This window comes from Vicugna pacos, chromosome 18 (assembly GCF_048564905.1).
Source record: "Vicugna pacos chromosome 18, VicPac4, whole genome shotgun sequence".
In the NCBI taxonomy this organism is placed as follows: Eukaryota; Metazoa; Chordata; class Mammalia; order Artiodactyla; family Camelidae; genus Vicugna; species Vicugna pacos.
This window is the reverse complement of record NC_133004.1, coordinates 20,159,359-20,184,727: the sequence shown is the minus strand read 5'-3', so window position 1 is coordinate 20,184,727 and position 25,369 is coordinate 20,159,359. Positions and strand designations below refer to the sequence as shown.

General features: G+C 48.1%; 2 protein-coding genes across 6 annotated transcripts; one reads left to right on the top strand and one right to left on the bottom strand.

Moving 5' to 3' along the window:
* Positions 1 to 212: 212 nt before the first annotated feature.
* Positions 213 to 24,429, top strand: HAGH (hydroxyacylglutathione hydrolase). 5 transcript variants are annotated; one of them, XM_072942402.1, is made up of 10 exons: positions 7,514 to 7,611; positions 7,884 to 8,025; positions 10,111 to 10,286; positions 10,827 to 10,891; positions 13,006 to 13,123; positions 14,061 to 14,169; positions 16,367 to 16,470; positions 16,850 to 16,951; positions 23,531 to 23,610; positions 24,115 to 24,429. In XM_072942402.1, the coding sequence occupies exons 3-10, from the start codon at positions 10,182 to 10,184 to the stop codon at positions 24,212 to 24,214; spliced, it is 783 nt and encodes a 260-aa protein (XP_072798503.1). In that variant the 5' UTR covers positions 7,514 to 7,611; positions 7,884 to 8,025; positions 10,111 to 10,181; the 3' UTR covers positions 24,215 to 24,429. The 5 variants fall into 5 exon arrangements, with proteins under 5 accessions (XP_072798504.1, XP_072798502.1, XP_072798506.1 ...); XM_072942404.1 differs by having other exon boundaries at positions 7,520 to 7,611; positions 7,884 to 7,947; XM_072942403.1 differs by lacking the exons at positions 7,514 to 7,611; positions 7,884 to 8,025 and adding an exon at positions 213 to 473.
* On the bottom strand, positions 5,702 to 7,332 carry FAHD1 (fumarylacetoacetate hydrolase domain containing 1). Its single transcript, XM_031687093.2, has one exon. It carries the CDS (start codon positions 7,033 to 7,035, stop codon positions 6,370 to 6,372), a length of 666 nt encoding a protein of 221 aa, XP_031542953.1. The 5' UTR covers positions 7,036 to 7,332; the 3' UTR covers positions 5,702 to 6,369.
* Positions 24,430 to 25,369: the final 940 nt, after the last annotated feature.

Here is a 25,369-nt window from a genome sequence, read left to right as displayed (position 1 = left end):
CTCTCCCTGCACTGGGTGGGAACAGAAGTCCATGAGTGAAGCTGTGCATCTGCTTTGAACACTGCAGAGCTTCTCTAATCTGTTGCTTTCTCTTATGACACATCAAAGCTACCCAGTGCTTGTGAAGGCTTGCTGACTCAGGCTTGACATTTATGAGTCTTAATCAACTGGGAGGAGACCAACTTCAGAGGCTTCATGAGCAGTGCCGAGTCTTTAGGAACTAGGAAGGGTGGGCGACCTGCTCTGCTTTGATGGGATGACAGCCCCGCCACCTCAGCTGCCTTTGCTGCAGCCCCACAGCGCTCAGCTCAGCTCCACACCATCTCCAGTCACTTGGCACTTTCTTCAGGGCACAGACTCACCTCTACGGTTGGTGTTGACTCGCAGTGTGGGAGTTTTGGCCAACACAGTTTGGGTCTGACACTTCAAAGACTACACCTCACCCACCACAGGGGTGAAAAAAAGAAAAAAAAGTAAGTATATGAAATACTTTTCTAAAGCTGGTGTTGGGAGATAAACTTACTTGTCAGTAATGTTTTCTCTAGCTTTTACCATATACAGCCATGGAGTGGGGATGTGAGTTGACCCCTAGTGTGTCTAGGTAATAAATGAAGTAATGAAGGACTTGACTCCAAATTGCACTTTGTATCAAGTTAAAACAGAACCTCTTTGGATTCTCAACAAACACAAAGTGAATATTTTATGATTTGTGCCGTAGTTACAGTGTGTTGCCTTTTCTTCATTAGCATATATATGGACGCCTTTCTTTCATGGCACGTTATTATTGTTGCAGTAATTCAATAAAAGTATCCTCAACATTTAAAAAAAAAAAAAAAGAAGGACTTGACTTTAGCTGTGCAAACAGCAAGTGTATCTGATGAAGGGCTTCCTTCCTTTCTTCCTTGTGGGAGGATGATGATTGTGTTAAGCAAGGTGAATTGCGAAGGTGGACAGGGAGGGAAGGAAGTAGAGTGGCAGAGGGGTAAGGATGATACTCCCCTCCTCAGGAGCAGCCAGGGGTGAGGTTGGGGAGACAGAGAAGTGTGGGTGTCCAAGAGTGCTGGAGATGAGGAAGGACGCTTGGCCCAGATGTTGTGTCAGGAGCTGCTGTGTCTGGACTCCTGGGGTCCTGACCTCTAGCAACAGGTCCCCAAGTGCCAATGCCTGGGCCAAGGGTGCCAGAACCAGCTGTCTGGGCTCCTGTAGTCCATGGGCCTCAGCTGGTCTGGCTGTTTCACCACTGGCTTCAACTGCATAATACAGGTGTAGAATACCAGCATTCTCAGAGTAGGCACATATGTAGTGCCCAGTGTTCCTCAACCAAGGCCTGTGAAGGCCTAGCAGGGCAGCAGAGGGCTCCTCACTGCTTCCTTGGTCACCTCTTGGTCCACTAGCTTTTAACTAAGGAGACCCCATGACATCACTAGAGGGACATCACAATCGCTTATTTCATCTTATGACGTAAGAATCTACAGGATTAGCTGTCAAGCTACCTGAATCAGATGAAATAAGCAATTGTGTCCCTCCAGTGATATCATAGAGTCTCCTTAGTTAAAGGAGATTATGAATCGGTCAATATCTAAAATTTGGTTGTAGATTAGCCAGAAGACTGGCACTTAAAGAAGTAAGGAAGCATTCTGCCCCATCAACACAAAATATATAACCCCCTGTCCAGAATTTCTCTTTCTCTACTCTTCTCCAGAAGCTGCGTTTCCTGGTCCTAGTGACTTTTGATCTACATGTTTTATATTGCTCTATATAGTTTGCTGACTACATCATTTTCCTAATCTTCTATTGCTGGGTCATTTCAATGCAGTTTTCCTTTCCTAATTCAGCTTTGGTAAGTTTTTTGTTGTTGTTCAGTACTGTGTATGTGGCAGAAGCCCAATATATGTTTGTCCATTTATTATTCATCTTGGGGAACCCTGGAGTTTTTGCTTTTTATGTATTTTTTGATTATAAAGTTTTGTGTGTTTATTATAGAAAAATTAGAAAATAATAGATGAACAAAAAGGAAAACCCATAATCTCTCATCCCTAATTTTTTAAACTGGTGGGAAGTATATTTGTTCCTTATATATATTTTTTTTATTGTGGTAAAATATACATTACATAAAATTTACTATTTGAACCATTTTTAAGTGTACAATTTAGTGGCATTAAGTGCATTCACAATTTTGTGCAAATATCACCACTATCCATTGCCAGAACTTTCTCATCACCACAAATTGAAATTCTGTATTCATTAAGACAATAACTCCCCATTTCTCCCTCCCCAAGTCCCTGGTGACCTCTAACCTACTTTGTGAGTTTGACAATTCTAGGTACCTTTATAAGTGGAATCGTAGAACATTTGTCCTTTCGTGTCTAGTTTATTTTTCTAAGCATCATGTTTTCATGATTCATCCATGTTATAATGTGTCAGAATTTCATTCCTTTTTATGGCTGAGTAGTATGTATGAATTGAATGAATGTGCCACCTTTTGTTTATACATTCATACCTTGGTGGATGTTTGGGCTGTTCTACCTTTTGGCTATTGTGATTAGCCAATCGTAGCTACCATGAACTTCTATGTACAAGTATCTCACATTTTTGTATGTCTTTCCTGACTTTTTATCATCTCTTTATCCATCTTTCTATGTTAAAGCATATAATTTATAAAATAAATCCCCCCAAATTAAACACACATATAATTTACAAATACAGGTTACACTATAATCTGCTTTGACACTGAATAATTTATAATTAACTTTCACATCATTAAATATTCTATATAATTTTAATATATGATTTCATTATATGAGTATAGGATAGTGAACGTAATTAATCTAATACCACTTGACATTTAAAATGTTTCCCATTGTTTGCTATTACAAATGATGGCTGTAGCTTAATCTTTGGCCACATTCTTAGTTACTTCTTTTTTTTTTAATAGACTTTATTCTTTTAGAGCAGTTTCAGGTTCACAGCAGAACACATTCTTAGTTATTTCTTTGGGAAAAGTTTCTAGATATTAAATTGCTACAGTAATGTTAATAACTAACATTATTGAGTACTTTTAATGTGATAGATTTTGTAATAAGCACTTTATTTGTATTATATGATTATACAAGTACTGTTATTTTGCCCATTTTATAGATGGGACATGAGGGCCAAGCTAGAGCCGGTAGATTTGGTGGCTGAGTGGGCAAGCTCTGTGACTGCAGGCTCAAACCCCATCTGCTACTCCCGATGTGTATGGAGGACAGTCCTTGCATCATTGTTTCTAGTAGCAAAGCATTTGAAACCTATGTAACCTACAGGGGAATATTGGGCTCTACCCAGATCCCCCTTACCTGTAGGTACACTCCTATCCCTCAGCTTCTATGAGGGTTGGAGACTTACCTGGGGAAGGTACAGGAACGGTGAGGGAGCAGATTCCTGCAATGACTTCCCCTTGGGATGGTCAGGGATTGAAGCTCATCTCCAATCCTAACACCCTGTTCTTTCTTAGCTTGCTCCCTGCCCTTTCTACTTGTTATTCACTTCCTTTCTCCTGAGAGCACTCCTAAAGACCACCTCAACAGTTATCCCTGCTCTAGCCCTGCTTCTAGGGTACATGATCTAAGACACAGCCATTAAAGGTGATTATGAAAATATTCACCGACCTGGAAAGATATTCACAGCGTATGAAGTGGATGTAGAATACTCTTTTTTTAAAAATAAAAGCCTAATAATGAACAATGTTTTAAAAGTCCGCAAGAACAGATGTCAAGGCATATGTATGCTATATGAATTAATATATTATGAATTTTTAAAAATTGTGGTGAGAGTATTGTGGTTATGTAGAACATCCTTATTTTTAGGAGATGCCTGCTGAAAGGGTAGAGTGTTTTTGCGACTCACTTTCAGTTTTCAAAAACAAGTGTGTGGGTACACCCAGGCAGGACGTGGGGAGAGAATGAACATAGCAAATGTCAACAGTTGTTGAATCTAGTGCAGGATATATGGAGTTTGGTGCATTAGTCTTTACATTTTTGTTTTTTTTTTTTTAGGGGGGAGGTAATTAGGTTTATTTATTTATTTGTTTAATGGAGGTATTGGGGATTGAACCCAGGACCTCATGCATGCTAGGCATGCACTCTATCATTGAACTATACCCTCCCCCGAGTCTTTCAATTTTATAATATAAAATTTATTCAAAATTAAAAGTTGGGATAAATGTTATTTTCTGGGTATTAGGATTATTGTGATTTTAGCAACATCAGGAATTGTGGGAAATGGTGTCTCTCTGTTTTTGATTCTCACAGTCAAGGAGTTTGTGTGCTACACCTGCAATGCTGATGCTAGCTGTCTGTGACAAAGCTTGTGCCACCACTGGGTGAACACTGACCTCAGGGGCACTGTACATTCTCTGGGTGCTGGCTTGTGCCACCCAAGGGGGCCACATGTGAACATGCTCCTTCCATAGACCTTTAGCTTGCTTTCACATCTGTCAGCTTGGTAGACTTGACTCAGTTGAACCTTTTGTCTGCTAGCTTTACTAATAAACCCTCAATATGGGCACACCTTGATTCATCTCTTCCCCCCTTAAGGGACCCTAGCCAAAGGAAATAGCTACTAGGACAAAAATGGCATTCGGGACATTTTGTCTCAATGGACAAAAATGGAGGACTGACGTCAGAATCTTACAGAGTCACTGAAGTTATCAGTGCAGCAGAAATGTGCTGACATGAAAAGACAGTCTCGATATACAGTGAAAAAAAGAAAAGTGTATGGTATAAATTTTATTCAAAAGATCACAATACATCCAGAAGAATGTACACCAAACGCTTAACTTTGGCTGTCTCGGCATACAAAATTTGGGGTGTTTTGGTTTTTTGCTTATCCGTATTTTCTGACTCTTCTATAATATGTATTGTTTAAACACTTAAAAAAAGAAATCTTATTAAAAGATTAACATGACATTGTATAAACAAATCCCATTATGGCCCTTCCAAGAATAAATTCTAAATGTGGGGGTGGCATAATACCGAAATGTTTGAATTTTTAAATATATTTACTTAAAAGATGCAGCCTACATTGTGGTTAAGACTTCAGGTTTTGGTCTTGGGATAGCTGGGTTACATCTTGGCTGTGCCACTCAGCTGAGTGACCATAGAGCCAGGCTGGCTAGCCTATAAATCTATGTCTCCATCTGTGTAACAGAGATGGTAGTAATACCAACCTCACAACTTTTCTGAAGATTAAATAATACGTAAAAAACTCTTGGCACAGCGCCTAGTAGTACTTAGTGCTCAGTAAGCATTACAATCCAGCAGGAGCCCCTGCCTAAGCCTAAAGGACTCCACCAGGAACTCTGATAGCTGTACTGAGCACTCACCTAGCTTTTGTCAGAGAAGGGAGGAGGTGAGAGCAAAAGTAGCACTCCCAGGACATCTGACCTCCCTGAAGCTGGGCGGGAGGTACAGGTGCTGATTAACTCTGTTAATAAAGCACAGTGCTCACAAGGCCAAAGGCCAAAGACCAAAGTCTGAAGTCCCTTAACAAGGAAGTGTTCCTCCTAACCACTATTTGGGGTGGGGGTGGAGTATACTTTTAGGCCACACAAAAGACAGCATACTCATTCGGGAAACAATGCTTTCAAAATTATCTCCCAAACTCAGAATCTGTGGGCCAGAATACACCCTCTAAGTAAACAAGTGAAGTCTTAATTAATTGCTCACTTATTAAATAAAACTTTTAATTAACTATTATGTGGAGTAGTGTTTTTCTACATTTCCGTGTAAGAATCACTTGGAGCACTTGAGATTAATTAATTCCATTAATACATTGGGCCTGGGATGGGCCAGTAATTTGGAGATTTTTATTTTTAAATACCTCCAGATGATTTTCATGATCAAGAAAATTTGGGAAACACTGATGAAACGTACTTTTCTGCTTCCTTTGCAGATATTAAGTCTTGAACACCTGGTCCCAGAAATGGCCCAATGAAAAAAGTCTTATCCAGTAGAGTTTTAGGAGAGGAAGTCTTCTGAACATGTGGTTTGCTGTTTCCTAGAAGGCACTGTTTTTCATTTCTGTTTCTGGTCCAACTCTTCTAGATCAGGTTTTTCCTGGAGCGTCCATCTTCCTTGGGTTGAGGTATAGCAATACAATCACTTATTAATTTACATCCCCTTTTTAATTGAAGTATAGTTGATTTACAATGTTGTAACTTCTGGTGTACAGCATTGTGATTCAGTTAATCCAATCATTTAAAAAATTGGCTTCTTATTTTAAAAATTGTCATATTTAATTAAATAACCTTTGCTTGCTTGCTTGCTTGCTTTGTCTCGTTCTCTTCTGCCCTGAAACTTGTGTTAATAAGTTAGGGGGCTTTGTATAGACTCAATATTCTGGCCTTTCCACTTTAAATTTCATACTGACGACCCCGTGTATGCCAGCCTGGATCTCATCGTTTTCTTTAACAGGTCCCACTCCCTTTGGCGTCCCAGTCAAGATAATATCTCCTTCTTCCAAGGTCATTATCTTAGAAACGTAGCTGATGATGTAGGGGATGGAAAAAATCATGGAGGATGTCTCACCCTCCTGCCTGAGTTCGCCGTTGACCTTGAGCCAGAGCTTCAGGTTGTGAGGGTCAGGGATCTTCTCTTTGGGCACGAACGCGCTGACGGGGCAGGAGGCCGTGAAGCTCTTGGCCAGAGTCCAAGGCAGCCCCTTCTTCTTGCACTCGTCCTGCACATCCCTGGCGGTCATGTCCAGGCACAGGGCATAGCCGGCCACGTAATCCATGGCCGCAGCCTCCGGGACGGCGCGGCAGCGCTTGCCCATCACTACGCCCAGCTCGAGCTCATGGTGCAGGTTGCGGCTGTAGGCGGGCATCAGGACCGGCGAGCCCTCTGGGGCGTAGGCGGTGGACGGCTTCAGGAAGAGCACCGGCTCGCTCAGTACCGCGCTCTGCATCTCCCTGACGTGATCCGCATAGTTCCTGCCCACGCACACGATGTTCTTTCCCCACTCCCAGAAGCGGGACAGCGGCCTGGTGGCAGCCATGGCTTCTGCCCGTTGTCCCCGGAGTCACGTGGACTCCGCCACTGGGCGCCTACGGCTTCCCAGAGAGGACCAACTACCTAGGAGAGCTATCCCGCTGAATCCGCCGAGTGCTCGGGAGTCACGGCGCTCGCCCTCTTGGGAGCCGCTGTCCAGTGGCTGCCTCAGCAATGACTGGCCTCGGGAAGCGGCCTGGTCCCAGGAGAGCGGCGGAGGCTCTTGAGCAGCTCTCCGGCCACCGCCGCCTCTCACGTCGCACTCAGGCCCGCGGCAGCCAGGCGCTGGGCAGGCACCGCTGTGGACGCGAGCCCTGATTGGCCGGGGGCTCGGGCGAGACTAGGGCGCTAATTGGCCGGAGTGTAGGGCAGGCGGAGGGCACGGAGTTGACGTGAGCGCAAATTGGCGAGGGGCTGGGAGGCGGGCGCTGATTGGCCGCGGTGTGCTGACGCCGGCTTGTGCAGCCCGCCCGCCCGCCGCGCTGCCGCCCGCCCGCCGCCCTGGTCATGGTGCTGGGCTGCGGGCTGCTCGGCCGCCGGAGCCTCGCTGCGCTGGGAGCCGCCTGCGCCCGTCGCGGCCTTGGTAGGTGGGCCGGGGCCGGCGCGGGGCCAGGCATGCCAGGGCGCCAAGGGGCTGGCCTGACAGGGGCCGGCCTGACAGGGGCCGGGGCCACGGGGACTGGCCCGCGGAAGCCAGGCGAGCTCCCAACCCGAGGGTCCCGGCCGGCGTCGTAGCCAGGGTAACGGCGGTTAGGCCGGCGGCGCTCCGTAAGGCGTTCCAGCCCGGGGCCACACAGGTGGGGCGGCAGGGAGCCGCCGGGGCCGCCGCGGCTGACGCTTTTTTTTTTGACACAGGATTTTAACCCCTCGCTGACGTCGGCAGGCAAGCCGATTGGGGTCGAGAAAAGGCTACATAGCAGTTGAGTCAGACTTTGAGAGGGCTGAAGACAGAGTGGGGTAACTTGTCAGCTGGGGGTTGCTGGAGGATTTGTGCTAGGTAAGGAAATGTGTGTTCTAGGGAAGCTCGGGAGCCCTGTTTTGGGACCCTGCCTTCCCACGGTTTGCCCGGCGTCAGCGAGCGCCCGCATCCTCCTTGATTCCTGGAGGTTAGGAGCTTTTCCACATCCATCCATCCCCCACCCTATACCAACCCTGTGTTTCTAATTCCCTGGAGTGATGGAACTGTGCCTCAAGCCCCACAGAATGCTGTGTATATTCTCCACAAAGTGACATCACGTCTTTTCATGTGAGCTTTGGCCGGCAAGAAAAGCTTTTGGCACACGATTCTAAAGTGAAGACCAAGGGTAGAGCTGGCTTCTCTGAGCTGTGGGACCCTTGCCCTCCCTAGTTCTCCTTTCCATACCTCTAAAATGAGAGGCCTTGGACGCCCTGACCTCCAAGGGCCTGCCCTTTCAGCTATCAGATTCGATTTTCACTGTCTTACCTTTTGCTTTGTTGGAATATTTTGACCTTGATTTTGAAATCTCTTTTTCCTGATATCTTATCAGACTGATGTAGCAATAGGGGCAGTAGGTTAAGCTGAGCCTTTGGAGCTGGTGAGCAGTGAGCGAAATGCCCACAGAGCCCTAGGTCGGGGTATGGAGCAAACGGGAAGCTGTCCTTGGCCATTTTCAAATCTCACTGAAAGCAGTCAAGATTCTGGAGGGGGGTTGATGTGTCACCATTACATTTAGGGAGCTCATCAAAGTATCAGAGCTCAGAGTTTCTGTGTCAGGAATCAGGCAGATAGTGTAAGTGGGACTGTAGGGAAATTGCGAGGAAGTAGCTGCCTCGTTCAAAGGGGGCCCAGCCCCAGTCATTTGATGCCACGCAGGAGGGGCCCCAATCAAGAGAAGCCAAACCAAAATGTGTCTCAAGACTTGCCCTTAACTCTACTCTCTAGTCCTCCTGGGGCCTGGATAGTAGGTATTGGGGCTGAGAGCAGGTGGCACGTCACAGAAACCTGATCAAATAAACATATTGTTGTACTGAGCATGAGGAGAAGGGCCTGGAAAAAGCCCAGCTGGTTGTCAAAAGGAGGATTTGGATACCTCTGTGTGATCCTTAAGGCTGTAATTCAGGCAGTTCCCTGGCCACGGCAGACACTCCTGAACTCTGCATCAGACAGCCCCTGTAGACGTGGTCTGTCAGGCGGTTGGTGCTGCCTGCTTTCTGGACCCCTTTTTTGGAGAGGCCCCCCCACCCTTGCACATACTCCAGAATTTATGGCGGTCTTCTGGCACCTTTTGTGGTTTTAATCCTTTTCATGCTGACTTAAAATATTGTTGAGGCCTTCATGAATTTTCAGGTTGAACAGAAGTTTCGTTGTTGAAAATATTTTGGCATCTGTCTACTGGGTGGAGGCTGCTTTTGCCCCCAGTCACTGCCAACCCACCCTGGCACCTTCTTTGGCTCAGCTGGATGGTGATTCTGTATCCTGAACACTTGATTCTAGAACAGTTGTGGCCAGCTTTACTGTTTCTTGGGCCCTGGGTGGTTTTTGTGTGTTATCCAAATTTTGATTTCCTGCCATTTAAAAGTGAATATTGTTTCTTCTCTGGCTGGAGGCCTGAGAAGGGCTGTGAGCAACTGCCCACGCCGCAGACTCTCTTAGCTCGGAGAGGCAGCTGTGTGCTGTGGGAAAGTAGCCTGGCCTGGCACTTTCACTCCGGGTTTCACTCGACATGGTCTTTTTTCCGAATCAAATGTGAATAACCCCAGAACTGGTAGTGGTCACATCTGATAGTGGTTTGAGTCACAGCCACAGGCTGGCACTTCTGTCCTCTTAGAACCCTTGAAAAAGAAAATAAGGATCTTAAGTCTGGAAGAGCTGATTGCTACAAATAGGAACATGAATCATGCTCTGTTATTTTCTTAATAGACGGTTAAATGAGGATATCCTCTCCTATATCAGAGAATTTAGAAAACTTGGCCTGGTGAGCCTCACGCTTCGAGGCTCACCATGTCGCATCCCTGGGATGCCACTGCCCCGGATGCCAGTACTGCTGGGGTGAGGGCTTGCTTGAAGTCTCAGCCCAGTGTGGTCTCATGGATACTGACTGGAACAGCACTTTGTCTTCAGGTCCAGCCTTGCTGGGAATCTTTCTCCATCACACGGATTTCAGGAAGAGCTTGACTGTGGAACAGGGCACCATGAAGGTTGAGTCACTGCCTGCTCTGACTGACAACTACATGTACCTGGTCATCGATGATGACACCAAAGAGGCTGCCATTGTGGACCCGGTGCAGCCCCAGAAGGTGGGAGGCGTGGCCCCAGCACCAATTCTTCATCTCCTGATGAGTTTGATAACCACAGTGCCCTTGCAGCATGGCCAAAGCTAAATAGAAATCAACCCATTTGGTTTTTGAAAAACAATTGAACTAGTGTCCAGCCACTCTCTTATTGGGACAGAGGGCCAGTGAAGGGTGGAGGCAACCAAAGGCTTTGGTGTAGAGAGAAAGGGCTTCTGTCTGTAGAGTGCCTGGGCAGAGAGAAGCAGGGGCCCTTCTCAGCACTGTCTTCTCTTCCTCCAGGCTTTCTGCTCCTTGGCGCTGCCTTTGAGGGTGGCGGTCTTGGATTGAGGGGCTTGGAGAGGTTATCGGTGGGGCTGAATTACCAAGTGGAGTCCAGAGGGGACTTGTCACCCTGCTCTCCTGGAGTTGGGACAAGTTGGTAGGGTCAGGACAGGGCCTGGCACATCCTGGGCTCCACTGGGCACCCCCACTTTGTAGGCAGGCCGGTGAGCCAGTGCTGGGGGTGTGACTGTGGCCTGGGTCCTGCCCCCTGTTTGGTTGCAGGTTGTGGAAACAGTGAGAAAGTACGGAGTGAAGCTGACTACAGTGCTCACCACCCACCACCACTGGTAAGTGCTCCAGAGGCCGAACTTCTTCCAAGCTGGCAGAGCTACTTGGGCCTCACAGCTGTGCCACGTGTGCTCCAAGGGTGAGCGTCCAACAGGCGGAGCAGGGTGGGATGCTCGCAGGCTCCCCAGGCCCTCCCACAGGTGGAGCCCAGAGCCCTGGAAGCTCTTCTCCCCTCCACACCTGTGAGCTGTGCGTCAGCCCCCGTGGGATTCTGACAAGGGTCCGGGTGCTCGCCTCTGTGCTGCTGCCCCATGTCCCTCGGGCCTGGTGATGGGGTCTGGAGACTTCGGGGCTCTGAAGGGGGAGGCTTATGCTGTGGGTCCTGTGGCCTTGGGAGAACCACCAGCAGCATCTTTGAAGGCTCTTGGGCTTGTGTGGTGGGAAGCTGGCCTTGATGTTTTGGAATAAACTAGTCTAGACGTTAGTGTTTTAAAAAATCCAGCAGTCATATTTGGAGAGGTTGTGGGGTTTTTTTTGATATTTGAAGGCTGAAGGATGGAAAAAAACCCAAAACACTGATATTTGGGTTTTAGGGCTAGAGTCTCCTGCCCAAGGCCCTTTTGGGTTTTTGAAACTTTTGAGGCTCTTCAAAGCTAGGAAAAATGTTTATTTGGCTCTGAATTTTCTTTTCCAAATAACTACCCAAGGGCAGCCAGCGTCTTTGAACCCATTCCTGTGGCATCTTGCCGAGCTCAGGGTATGTCCTTGGGTGAAACGAGGCCTTGCAGCTTCTCTGTGGGAGTGTCATATTGATGTGGTTTGGCCAGAATCTGTTAAGTGGTGGAAACTTGGTGGTTGATGTAACTAAGTCACTGAGAGCCTTGGAGTTGGTTAACCTCTGGGGCATCAGGTGTTAAGTCCTGGCAAGTTAGGGACTTTAGGACATGGATCTATGATGGCTCCTTAATGCAACCGCCTTTTCTCTCAGGAAGTCCACCCTCTGTGGTGCCGAGGTATCCCCTACTCCCTCGGCCTCCATGTGGCTCCATGGAGCCTCCTGTGCCCCAAGTTTTTCCCAGTTTACTTCTCTCTCCCACCATGAGTAACCCCCATGTCAGATGTCATTTTTCCCACATTGTGATGCTTTGGGGTTTTTCTCAGCACCTTTTGTTTATGCTGGAACATAAAACCCTAGATCAGGCCCCACCCTGAGCTCCAGGGTGTGGCCTGTGCCACTCTCCCACTGGCAGTGTGCTGAGTCGTTGGTGCTGGCCCACATGTAACAGCCTCCGAGTGGAGGGGAGCAGAGGGCTGGCTGCCCGTTATCTCTGAGCCCTGCTGTCTCTGGGCCTGTTGAAGGAGTCCGTAGTGGAATGTGTGGTGAGGAACAGGTGTGCCCTGGCAATTGGAAAACCCTCGCCTTGTCCTGGCAAGGCTGATCTTCCCGGGTCAGGACACTCCCAGCCCTGCCCTGAGTCCAGGACCCCAGCTGGGCTTGCCTCGCTGCAATTCCAGCCCCACAAGGCCGGGGAGTGGAGCTGTCCTCTCGACCTTCTTTCTGAAGTGCTGGTCAAGCTGAACTGGAAAGCTGGGGAGCTCCTGGATGAGTGTCCAGGAAGTTCCTCAACTCTGGCTGCACATTTGAGTTGCCTGGGGAGGTCATTCTGAGCTGGCCTGTCCCTGGGTGGACAGTTCGCCCTCTGGCAGCTGGGCATTATAAAAGTCAGCTATGTGATCTGCTCAGGGTCCTAGCTGGGCTGTGAGTTAGAATCACCCGGGGAACTTTTAAAACTCCCGCCCTACAAGCCTCCCCGGGCCCTCTGCATTAGGATGTGTGGGTTGGAGTCAGGCCTTTTTACAGATCTACAGGTGACTCTGATGCACCGGAGTTTGGGAGCCATGGGTATTTATGATTTGGTTCATCTGCTTCAGAAGCTTCTGCAGCAATAGGGCAGGGGCACAGAGGTGCCTCTCTTGGAAATGGGGTATCTGAGAATGTTCTTTTCAGTGGAGTCATGACAGACACGAGGTGAGCTTCCTGGGTTGGAAGATGCATTTCTACTTCTAAGAAGTGTAACTGGGGAAAATAAAAATTGTGTTGGGGCAGGGTTTAAAAGCAGTTAACCTCCTCTTCGGATCAGCAGTAGCCACAGCTCTCCTTTTTGACTTCTAGGGACCACGCTGGCGGGAACGAGAAGCTGGTCAAGTTGGAGCCTGGGTTGAAGGTGTATGGGGGTGATGACCGGATTGGGGCCCTGACTCACAGGGTCACACACCTGTCCACACTGCAGGTGAGGCGTGAGCCAATGGAAGGGGTTCAGTCGTGGCCCTGCAGCACTCCAGGCCCCAGAGCACAGTGTGGGGATGGGGGTCCTGTGGGGACACTGCCACTGCCTCCTCTTGGCTGTCCCCAGGGGCCCAGAGGGGCACTCGAGGGCTTGGGCTGAGGAGATGGCCTGGCCTGCAAATGGGTGGACAGGCTCTTGGGGCTGCCAGGCCTGGACAGTCCTCTCTGTCGAGAGTGCTGTAAGTGCTTCAGTGTGCAGATGGTGACTGGTGAGGGGAGGCCATAGGCATGGTTTTGAGACACCGGGGAAATTGAAACAGACCCTATGTGGGATCATTTCTCACGTTGATACTAAGTTTCTTCAGTGTGATGGCAATGAGGTTATGTGGGCAGATGTCCTTTACTTGGGGATGCAGCTGGAGTGTCTAGGGGCAGTTTGTCAGGGGATGGGGTGGAGTGAGCACGTGCCACAGATGTGGGACCTGCAGCATTTGGTGACTCAGGTAAAAGTCACACAGATGCTCATTGTTGTTTTAGTTTTTCAGTTGGTTGGAACATTTTTGAAGTAAAGAGTGACCTAGGGTGTGAGACAGAGAAGGAAAACAAGACAGAAGCCCAAGCACCCAAGAAGGAAAACCATCTTTTCTGGCAAGATGTCTAGTTCAGATTTGACCCGGTTTTGAGGAGAGAACAAAATCCGCCCCTTGGGTTCTGCATGCCAGCAGACCAGCTTCCAGGGGGGCCCTGCACTGGGGGGCACCCATGAGGACTGGGTCCCGTCAAGATCTAGGACTTCCTAAATGGAGCAGCATCCATGGGTGCCCGCTTGCCCTTGACGGCAGCTCCTGCTGTGGGGCAGGCGTGAGTCTGGGAGCGTCTGTGGGCCTTAGGACGGGCCCCCCGCATGCAGGGAGCACGTGCCAGTGTGTGCTTTGTTTAAGGTGGGCTCACTCAATGTCAAGTGCCTGTCGACACCGTGCCACACTTCCGGACACATCTGCTACTTTGTGAGCAAGCCCAACAGTTCCGAGCCCCCTGCCGTGTTCACAGGTGAGTGTTCAGGTGTGTCTGCTGGGGGTCTGGCGTTCATTGCAAAGACCCTATTGGCATAGGGATGGCTTTGAAAATCTCTGGGCAGAGAAGCAGAGCATTTCCCGACAGGCAGACTGTGCTTGGCTCTGTAGGGAGGACCATGGCCCCAGGGTAGAGCCTGGGACTCAGCCTTAGACACATCCGGGGTGCAGACAACCCTGGTGGGAACGTGGGGGCGAGTGCTACCTCCTGGTGGTGCTGGCCTGCGTGCTCCGCCTGATCCTGGTCACCACTGTCAGGCTTGTAGGGACAAGCCTTTCAGCGACTCTGCCTGGTGGGGATGCAGTCCCAGCCCCCACTACCTCCTGCAGCAGACAAGCAGGCAAGGGACAGGGGGCAGTGAGCCAGGAGGAGGGGAACCAGCCAGACCCTGATTGATTCCGGGTGCTGAGTGATCATGCTGCTCCCTCCCTCCATGGGCTGTGAGCCGAGCGGGTCTGGCAAAGTCCAGCCTTACGTCTGGGTGCCCTGCACAGTGGCCTCAAGAGCTCAGAAGGTGGCGGTGAAGCTCCGCCAGCGTCAGGCCTTGTGAGCTGCCTTCAAGCAGTCCTTTCCAGCAATTGGAAGTATTTCCGCCTTTGAGAGAAAATGGAAGAATGTGGATGCTTGTTGGGGATCCTGTGAAGCGGAGCAGCCGCGTGACGAAAGTGTTCAGGGTGATGTGAGCCAGTGGCCATGGGCAGGCAGAGGCGGCCTGTTGGCTCTGCAGGGCCCCTCTGCCACCTCAGCTTATTTAGTGAGTATAAGCAGTTTTTAATCTCTGAGCCTTCCCCAGATTTCAGTTGCAGTCGTGATATAACTGCAGTGAAAGTTTGTTTGAAAATACAACAGCTGATGAAATGTGGGCTCCTGGAGTGAAAAACGGGCATTGATGGGAAACCTTCATCGGGTCTAGGGTGGGGACATTAACGTGAAGGGAAACACAGGGCCACTGGGCTATCTCTGTAGCTTGTCCAAAATTATCTCTGGTGTGCAGGGAGGGGAGGGGTGAGCTGACTCTGCAGAGCATGGGGGAGGGGCAGGATGCCTCCAGTGCTCTTAGCAGCTGATGGTGAAGGGTGAGAGGGAGATACTGGTGGTCCCCGCTGCCAGGGGAGGGCTGTGGGGGTCTCTGAGTGTCCTTGCTGGTGAGGACATGGCCCCATGGCGGAGGCCCAGGCTGGCTCCCTGGCCCCGGTGGCAGGAGGGCCTGTAAGTAGCAGGTGCTGCTCATCCCTGACGGAGGGCCTGACCCTGCAGCCTGCCGCACCTGTACATGACCCGTCCTCCTCTCGGGTCTACTTGGCTTCTCGCTGGTCCCCAGACTTGAGGTTGTGGAGTCCTTCAGGGGCATAGACCTAGTACTGCATGTTGAGGCCCTGCTCACAGGCTAGCCTAACTCCCTCGTCCTGTGGTCTTGTTCTGAGGGGCAGTGCTGCATCCCGGCCACTGGGTGGGCCTTGACCCCTGCCTGGGATGGCCTGGGGGCTCCCTGGGAAGAGACCTGGCAAGTGCTGGTAGAGGAGGACTGTCGCTTTGTGTTGTGGGGTCCCAGGCCCTCCCCGCCCAGGGGCCTGGAGAACAGATGTGCCGTGGGCTCCCACTGGGCATGGAGCCCCTTCTCAGGGAAAAGCCCAAGAGAGGGAAGCAGCCTGTGGACACTTGGCGGGTGTCAGGTGGAGGATGGACTGAGGCAGGAAGGAGTGAGTCTCAAAGGCCCTCAAGGGCTGTGGTTCTGCATGAGAGGCTCCTGGAAGGCCCAGGGAGGTGGGAGGAGGCAGTGAGCTCTTCGGGATTCTTACAGGATAGTGCTGGCTGTTGGGAGTAAGGGAAGTCACGGGAGGTCTGGCCTGGGAGGGACTACTGGATGGGTGGAGAAAAGGAGTAGGGGGTGGGTCTCAGAGCTACAGCTGATGGACTGGGTAGTGAGACAGAGTGACCCTAAAATTTGAGTTTGAATAGCTGTTTGGAATCTGGCAGTACCAGTTAGATTTGAGGGGAAAGGTTTGAGGAGGGTGGGAACCAGGACTCTGGGTCATCTCTGGGCCCTGGCGGGGTGGAGGTCAGGTCTGGGGCTATGGCCCAGTCAGCACAGAGGTCAGGGAAGACCCCTGACCCCTCAAGGAGGGGTGTGCTGCGGGCAGCCCCTCCATCTCCATGGCTGTCCTGTTTTCAGGTGATACCTTGTTTGTGGCTGGATGCGGGAAGTTCTATGAAGGGACGGCGGATGAGATGTACAAAGCCCTGCTCGAGGTCCTGGGCCGGCTCCCTCCAGACACAGTAGGCAGCGCCCCGTCAGCTGCCCGAGCCAGGTGGTGGGAGGACACTGCCAGCTCTCCCTATCCGTCCCCTCAGCTCTGGCCGGGCCTTCTGGGGCTGTCGGCACTCAGGGCCAGCTCTCCCCACTGGGGCCTCGTAGGCCTTCCCTGAGTGTTGGGAGGAGGGGGAGGGTGGAGGCATTACTTCTGGAGGCGTGTTTTTTCTTTCGGTGTATTTTTTATTGTCGTTTAACATACACTCAAGAAGTGTCCTTGTCCTGAGGGACATCTCCGTGGGTGCTGCACCGGACATGGCCCGGGGCCCCTCACGCCGTCCCTGAGGGGTTTGAGGGTGGGTTGGTGAGTCTCTTCAGAGCTTGCAGGCTTGGCTTTTTCCTCAGAGAGTGTACTGTGGCCACGAATACACCATCAACAACCTCAAGTTTGCCCGCCACGTGGAGCCCAGCAATGCTGCCATCCAGGAGAAACTGGCCTGGGCCAAGGTGAGTGGGATGCACAGCCCTGTTCTGTGGGTCAGCACCATGTGACCTCCCTGGGAGCACAGAGCTCATGGCACTATCTCCAGAGTGTGCAGAGAGTGCTCCTCCAGGCCACAGACAAGGCGGGTTTTAGATGGCCCAGTTTTGTGTGAGGAAGCCCTGGTTGTCTGCTTAAGATCCCTTCTGACTCAGGGGGTCCAGGCTGGGCCTGGGATTCTGCATTTTCAACTAGCGCCCAGGTGAGGCCAAGGCAGCAGCCCCCAGCCAGTTTCCTGTGTCAGGGTCCTGCAGGGCCGTGTGGCAGCTCCCTGGCCTCCCACTCGGGGAGACCTGCCCTGCCATCTCCTGAACAGCAGAATTCATCCTGCAGGCTATTTGTCTGAAAGGTCTTTATTTCTACCATGGCCCAGGATGTACTCCGTGGCTCGGCCTAGGGGTGGTGTTCTGTCTTGGGGGCGGCTTCTGTGGGGGGTTTGGAAACACTGCTGGGCCGAAGACGGCCTCCTGGACTCGGGTCTGTCTTCCTCCCTCTTCAAACACACACACACTGCGGAGGCCTCAGGTGCTGGGCTCCCTTCTGCTGAATTCAGTGAGTAATGGTCTCATAGTTTTGTTTTTTTATAAATCACCTGTTTTTGTCAACCATCTTTATCAATTTTGGGGGGTGGGCTTACATACTTACTAAATTCAAACACTACCTTAATGAGTTGATGAGCATCCCATTTTTTTTTACAGTGTGCACATAAGAATACTTTTTCTTAACATAAAAACTCATCCTGTGTGTGGTTTTGTGGCTTCCTTTTCACTTCATAATGGCTCTTACTGCTCTTTCCATAGTGGTCCCTACATACTGAACTCAATCTTTTCATGGTTACCTGCTTTCTAAAAACTAATCTTTATTGAAGATAATTTACATACAATAAAACATACCTGTTTTGAGTGAAGAGTATACAGTTTCATGAATTTTGACAGTGTTTGCTCCCATGTCACCCCCACAGTCAAGATACAGAACATTTCCTCTGTCCCAGAAGGTTCCTTGCCTTACTCCATTCAGTCCCCTACTACTGATCTGCTTTCTCTCACTGCAAATTACTCTTTCCTAGAGTTTCATATAAACAGAGTCTGAGTACATTACTCTGTTGTATCTGGCTCCTTTCCTCAGCATCTAATTCATTCATGCTTTTTAAACATTTCTGAGTAGAATCTCGTATGGCTGTACTGCAGTTTGTTTATCCACTCGTCAGGATGGACTTGGGTTATCTACACCTTTTTGCTATTATACATAAAAATTACTGTGAGCGTTTGGGAGCAAGTCTTTGTGTGGACACATGTTTTCATTGCTTGTGGGCACATATCTAAGCGTGTAATTGCTGGGTTGTGTGCTAAGTGTATGTTTAACTTTTAAGAAACTACCAGACTGTTCCAGGTACTTGAGCCATGTGGCACTCTAGCATTGCATGGGTTCCAGGTGCTGCCCACGCTCACCTACACTTGGTCTTGTCGGCCTTTTAAATTTCAGTCATTCTGTTAAATGTGTAGTGGTAGCTCCTTATGGTTTTTAGATTTCTAATTCTCTGATGGCTAATAACATTGAGCATCCTTTCCTGTGCTTATTGGCCTTTTACATGTCTTCTTTTTGAAGTGTATGTTCAAATCTTTTTTCCATTTTAAAAATTGAGTTGTCTTCTTACTGAGTTGTAAGAATTCCTTATATATTCTGGAAATAGGTCTTTGTCAGTTATATAGCTCAGATATTTTATCCCAGTTTGTGGCTTGCTTTTCCATTTTCTTAACAGTGTTTTTCAAAGAATAGAAATTAATACTTTTGGTGAAGTTCAGTTTACTTTTTCTTTTATGCTTTTGTGTCCTACCTAAGAAATCTCTGCATACCCAGACATTACATAAGACTTTCTCCTCCATTTTCTCCCAGCAGTTGTATAGTCTTAGCTTTTATGTTTATTTTAGTTTTTATTTAGATCAATGATCCATTTCAAGTTAATGGTTGTGGTATAAGGTAAGGGTAGAAGTTCTCTTTTTTGCATATTGACATCCAGTTGCTCAGCACCATTTGTTGAAAAGGCTTCCCTTTCCTCATTGGATTACCTAGGCATCTTTCCTGAGTAAAATGGACCAAGTAGGCGTGAATCTACTTCTGGACTATATTGTGCTTCATCAGTCAGTGTGACTTATCCTTGTGTTAGTAGTTCTGTCCCGATCAGTGTAGCTTATCCTAGGTCTGAGAATCAGGTAATATAAATCTTCTAACTTTATTCTTCCTTTGATTTTGGGTTTCCTGAGTCCTTTGCATTTGCATATAAATTTTAGGATCATCTTATTCTACAAAAAAGTTAGCTTGGCTTTTTACTGGAACTGTGTTGTAGCAGAAGATTTGGAGAGAACTGAGATCGTAACAACATGGAGTCTTTCCATGAACATGATGTATAGCTTTACATTTATTATGGTGTTTCATTTTTCTCGGCAATATTTTGTAATTTTCAGTGTTAAAGATCTTGTACCTATTGTTAAATGTGTCCCTAAATACTTCATGTTTTTGGATTTTATTGTAAACGATTATTGACAGTCTTTAGAAATACAACTGAGTTTGTATTTTGATCTTGTTTCTTGTGACCTTGCTTAACTCAGTCTAGCGTATTTTTCATAGATTCCTCATCACATAATCATGCCATCAATTAATAGATAGCTTTATTTTTTCCTTTCCAATGTATATGCCTTTTTAGTTATTTTTCTTATTGCACTGGCTGAGATCTTAAGGACAACGTTAAGTAGACATGAGAGTGGACACCTTTGTCTTGTTTCCAGTCTTAGGGGGAAAGCAGTCAGTCTTTAATCATTAAGTGTGCTATTAGCTGTGAGTGTTTTGTAAGTCTGCTTTATCAAGTTGATAAAGTTCATATGTATTCCTGGTTTTCTGAGAGTTTTTGTCATGAGTGGATGTTGAATTTTGTCAGATGATTTTTCTTCATCTATTATGTCATCTTTTTCTTCTCTTTTACTCTGTTAATATGGTGAAGTATATCAGTTGGTTTCAAATGGTAAAATGTTGCTTTCTGGATAAACCTTAGGCATGGTGTCTTCATTGCGGCTGTGTTCATAAGCAGTTATCAGTCGGTTTTATTTTCTAGGAATGTCTGCCTGGTCTTAGCATCAGGGTAATGCTGGCCTCATAAAATGAGTTGGAGTGTTTCCTCCTATTTTCTGAAAGAGTTCTTCTATGATTGTTACTATTTCTTCCTTTTATGTTTGTTAGAATTCACTAATGTTGGGGGAGCATATAGTTCAGTGGCAGAGCGTATGCTTAGCATACACAAGGTCCTGGGTTCAACCCCCAGTACCTCAATCAATCAATAAAGCGAATCCCCCTCCCAAATAAAGTATATTGTACAAAAAAAAAAAGATATGAAGTAAACTTAAAAAAAATTCAAAAATGAATAATTTTTGTGGAAAGTTTTTTGTTATGAATTAACATCTTTAGCTTACATAGGGCCATTAGATTTTTACATCTTCTTGAGTCAGTTTTGTTAACAACTTGTATCTTTCAAAGAATTTGTCTTTTTATCAAGTTTTTCAAATTTATTGACATAGTTTTCATACTGTTCCCCTTTTTATTATCAAGCTTGTTGAAGTTTTGTTCACATGTAATAACTGCATCAGTTTAAACTGAACAGTTGAGTGAATTTTGACAGATGTGTTTACCGGTGAAATGGCTCCCACTGCAGTTAAGATACAGAGCGTTTCCATCACCGCTGAAAGCTTCCTCATGCCTCATCTTCTCTGCCGTGCTTCAGCGTGCCACTGGAACTAAGTTGGCGTTTTCAAGAATTTTATATAAATGGAACTATAGAATATGTATTCTTGGGTCTTTTTTTACTCAGCAGAATGACTTTGAGATTCATTCGTGTTACTGCATGTATCAGTGGTTCATTCCTTTTTATTGCTGAGTAGTAGTCTTTTGCTTGGATACCCCACATTTTGTTTATTCATCTGTCAGTTGACATTTGTGTTTCCAGTTACTGGCCATTGTGAAGAAAGCTGCTATGAACACTTGTGTACAAGTCTTTGTGTGACATATGTTTTAATTTCTCTTGAGTAAATATCTAGGAGTGGAGTGGCTGGGTTGTAAAGAAACTGCTAAGCTGGTTTCCTAAGTGGTTGTATTATTTTACATTCCCACCAGCAAAGTATGAGAGTTCAGGTGGTTCCACATCCTCACCACCACTTGGTATTTGTCAGTCTTTTTAATATTAGTCATTTTAATGCATATGTAGTAGTATTTCACTGTGGTTTTACTTTGCATTTCCCTAGTGCTTAATCACGTTACACATCTTTTCATGTGGTTATTGGCCATTTTGTCAAGTGTTTGTTCAGATTTTTTGCCCGTTTAAGAAATTGGACTGTCTTCTTATTGAATAATAAGAGGTGTGGTTTTTTAAAGTACATTCTGAACATGAGTCCTTTCTCAGATACATGTATCATGAATATTTTCTCCCATTCTGTAATTTGCCTTTTATTTTTCTCAACAATGTCTTTTGAAGAGCAAATATTTTAAATTTTGATGAATTCCAGTGTATTAGTTTTCTTTTATGGTTCATACTTTGTACCTCTTATCTAAGAAACCTTTGTTTTTGCCAAGGTCAAAAATGTTTCTCATATGTTTTCTTTTGGATGTTTTGTAGCTTTAGCTTTTACTTTCAGATCAATATGACCCACCTCTCCCCACCCCCACCAACCCTACCAGTATCTGTTGGATCTAAATAGTGATGTCTCCTCTTCATTTCTGATGTTGGCAGTTCTTTTTCTTCATTGTTCTCATCAATTTTATTGATCTTTTAAAAGCACAACTTTTGCCTTAATTTTCTTTGTTTTTCCATTGCACTAATTTCTGCTCTTAACTTTTAAATTCCTTCCTTCTACTTCCTTTGTATTTGCTTTGCTCTTCTTTTTATATTCTTAGTATGGAACCTAAGGTCATTGATTTTAGATCTTTCTTCTTTTCTAATATAAGCACTTAATGCTAAAAACTCACCCCCAAGTACTGTTTAACAGCACAGATTTTGATATGTTATATATTCATTGTCTTCAATTTGATATATTTAAAAATATCCCTTGTGATTTCTCGTCTGACACAGGCTACATTGAATTGTGTTAAACTTTTTTTCAGCCTTTTCAATACTTTATTATAAGAATTTTCACACACACAGAAAAGATGAAGGAATTTCATCGTGAACATTTATAATCAACACCTACTTTCTATTAACGTTTTACTAATTTTATCACTGCCTATTCATCCATCTTATATTCATTCTTTTTAATAAGTGAAACATATGAAACATACTAATGTGTGGATGTCATCCATAAATCATTTTACCTGTCCGATTAGGGAGGACATTTAGAGTTTCCAACTTTTTTGCTCTTGTGAATTGTCCTGCAGTGAACAACGTTCTCAAAAATAAGTCTTTACATTTCTGTGTGCTTCATGCTTCTGCAGGAAAAAACCCCTCTATGTGAACATTCATTTTAATAGATAATCCAAGTGTTGTGACAGTTTACACTCCCCCAACTCTACTTATAAGGACCTACTTTAAAATCTTTAGATGAGTTCACTTGTTTTCTTCCCTCATAAAAGGTGGAGGAAGATTTCTTAGGAGGGGTGAGAATACTGGAGCAAGCACAGGGAGTGTTATAAAACATTCTAAGCTTGTTTTCACCAGAAGGCAGAGTTCAGAGATGAGCAATAAGCCTTCACCTTGACCTCCCACCAGACCCCTACTTGACACCCCTTCAGTGGTTAAAGGGATACTTCTTGATGCCACTGCTCACAGTGTAGGGTGGGGTCGGGACCCTTGGGTCTGAGGGCCCCAGTGGTCAGGAAGCCTAGCCGTGGGTGTTGACAGGGGCTGTCCACTCACTGACCCTGGGGCCGCAGGGTCAGCCCAACAAGGGCAGGGGATGCGGGGAGGGAGACCCGAGCTGTTAACTGTGACTTCTTCCTGTAGGAGTCTCTATAGGAGTGGACAGCTGGCCAGACGTCCCAGTTTGCATCTTCTCTCCGTCTCCCTGGTCAGTGTTGATCAGGAGCGAGGCCATCCTGAGTGGAGGTGACGAGCTGTCCAGACACCCTGTGGCATGAGAGCCTCCCTATGGGGGATGTTGTCCCAGGGGAGGGGCCCGGGGCACCTGTTTCCTTACTGTTCTTCCCGGCAGGGAGGCGCTCATGACCCATATGCTGTCTTGGGGGTGTGGCTGTGGGTGTTCCCTTCTTTTCTGTCTGCTGCATCTTTGCTGGTTGTTACTTCTGTAACGTAAGGCCTGAGCTTCGTATTCATGAAAAGAAAGCTCCATGTCCCCCCTCCACCTCCAAGACAGCAAGGGAAGGAGAGACGGGTTGTTGGTGGCAGCTGGAACACTCGCGTCTCCTCTCAAGGGCAGGGAAGGGGCCTGTCCTCACACTGACCTCCTGCTCACTTTGCCTTCTCAGTCGGACAGTGTTTGAAGACCCTTAGAAGGTCCTCTGAAGTGTCAGCTTTAGACATTTCGTATTAAAGTGACCTACTTGCTTTGCAGGAGAAGTACAGCGCCGGGGAGCCCACGGTGCCGTCCACCATCGCGGAGGAGTTCACCTACAACCCGTTCATGAGAGTGAGGTGAGGGCGCGGGCGGGCCCCACGCCATCCTCGGGTGACTTCGCTGCCTCACTTGGGCACAGCTGAACAGTGTCCAGCACCACAGCTCCTGAAGAGCCAGGTGGTAGAGGAGACCGCCCTGAAATCTGTTAAGTACAGCCAAGAATCAGATGCTGCTGCTTAAGAGAAAGGGGAGCACTTGCTATCCTGGGAGGGGTGTGGGGTCCTTTCTGACCTTAGAGGAGAGGAGGCAGATGAGACTTGTGCTCGGTGAGCCTCTTGGCGTTGGGCAGTGCCAGATGCCAGTGTGGAGTTGGTGTCCCCGCTTTCTGGAACACCAGCACGGGTGGCATGCCCAGCGTGTTTCCCACAGTTAGGAGAGCTCAAGTTGGCTGATAGCTGTCCTGTTTCATTTTGAGAACATCCTGACTCCTCCAGGCACTTTTCTTCCCTGCTGCCCTGGGAGGGGCGGTGGGGCCTGTGGGCGCCATGTGCAGCCTGCAGCCTGGTGCTTGGCTTCTGCAGGGAGAAGACGGTGCAGCAGCACGCGGGTGAGACGGACCCCGTGACCACCATGAGAGCCATCCGCAAAGAGAAGGACCATTTCAAGGTGCCCCGGGACTGACGTGGCCATGAGGCCTGGGCGCCTGTGGCTGCTGCCACCTCTGCCTTCAAGCACATTTGGGTATTCAGCTGTTTTAGGTGAATTTCAAGCCAGGACTGCAGGAAATTCAGTCTCAGATTAATTTTAAGTTAATTTTAGAGCCCTTTGCTTGTGTCATCAAATGTTCTAATGCATATTTATGAGAGAATAAGTTTAGAAAGTGTTTATTCCTGGAAGCTCTGCTTGCAGACTGTGTGTTGTCTCTGGTCTGTCCATGGGGTCCCCACAGTTGCCTTGTGAACCTCTACATGCTGCCTCAACAAGAGTGGCCCCTCTGCCCCTGCTGAGGCCGGCAGGCCCTGTATTTTCAGTGCTTCAAGTCCGGACTTTCCAGAACAAGCCCCTGGGAGGGGCACGCTCCCCTCTTTTCCCACCGCTGCATGGCATCATCCCCTCACCTCTAGACTTACCTCACAACTCATCTTCACAACGACTTGTCCATGTTGACGGGCAGCAGGACCCCAGGGCTCGGCCTTGAGCGCCTACCTGGGCTGGGGCAGCAAGTGGTCATTGATGTACATCTGTGTGCTCGAGGCCAGAGGCTGGGGCGATGCTGAAGACATTCCTGCACTGCAGGGCTTGGCCGGGGCCTCGGGCTGGGAGTGTGTGGCTGGGAGCCTGGGGCAGCTGGTGCCAGAGGAGCTCCAAGCTCTGCAAGTCCGTCCCTCTGAAGGCTGGCCTGTCCTGGGGATGCTCCCAGCAACCAGCATGGGGCACTGTGCCTTGAGTGGGCACAGGAGCTGACGCAGGGATGCCGGGATGTGTGTCTGCAGTGGGGATGCGTGGGGCCCGGGGCTATCAGACAGAACTGTTGGTCCTGCGCTGCCCCTGCCTGAGGTCTGATCCTCTCAAGTCCCCGGCAGGGAGAGGGCTCCAAGTCCTTCCTCCTGGTGGCAGCATGGGGGAAGCCTAATCTTGAGGTGGGGTCTGGGCGTCCCTGCTCTGCAGCCATTCCTTCTGCTCTTGCTTGAGAAACTTGAAATGCGCCGTCCTGGGAAGCAGCTGTGCTAGGCTGGGCCCCTTTGTCTGCAGTCTCTGGCTGGTCTTGGACCCTGGGGAACCAGGTGGCTCTGATTACATCGAGTCATGTCTCAGGCAGAGCCGCTGGGAGATCCT

Bases quoted from the DNA above. Each gene is read 5' to 3' on its own strand.
- FAHD1 (XM_031687093.2), bottom strand. From the start codon at position 7,035: ATGGCTGCCACCAGGCCGCTGTCCCGCTTCTGGGAGTGGGGAAAGAAC.
- HAGH (XM_072942401.1), top strand. From the start codon at position 7,536: ATGGTGCTGGGCTGCGGGCTGCTCGGCCGCCGGAGCCTCGCTGCGCTG. The intron at 10,892-13,005 runs GTAAGTGCTCCA...TTTGACTTCTAG, and splicing joins CTCACCACCCACCACCACTG to GGACCACGCTGGCGGGAACG. The intron at 23,611-24,114 runs GTGAGGGCGCGG...TGGCTTCTGCAG, and splicing joins AACCCGTTCATGAGAGTGAG to GGAGAAGACGGTGCAGCAGC.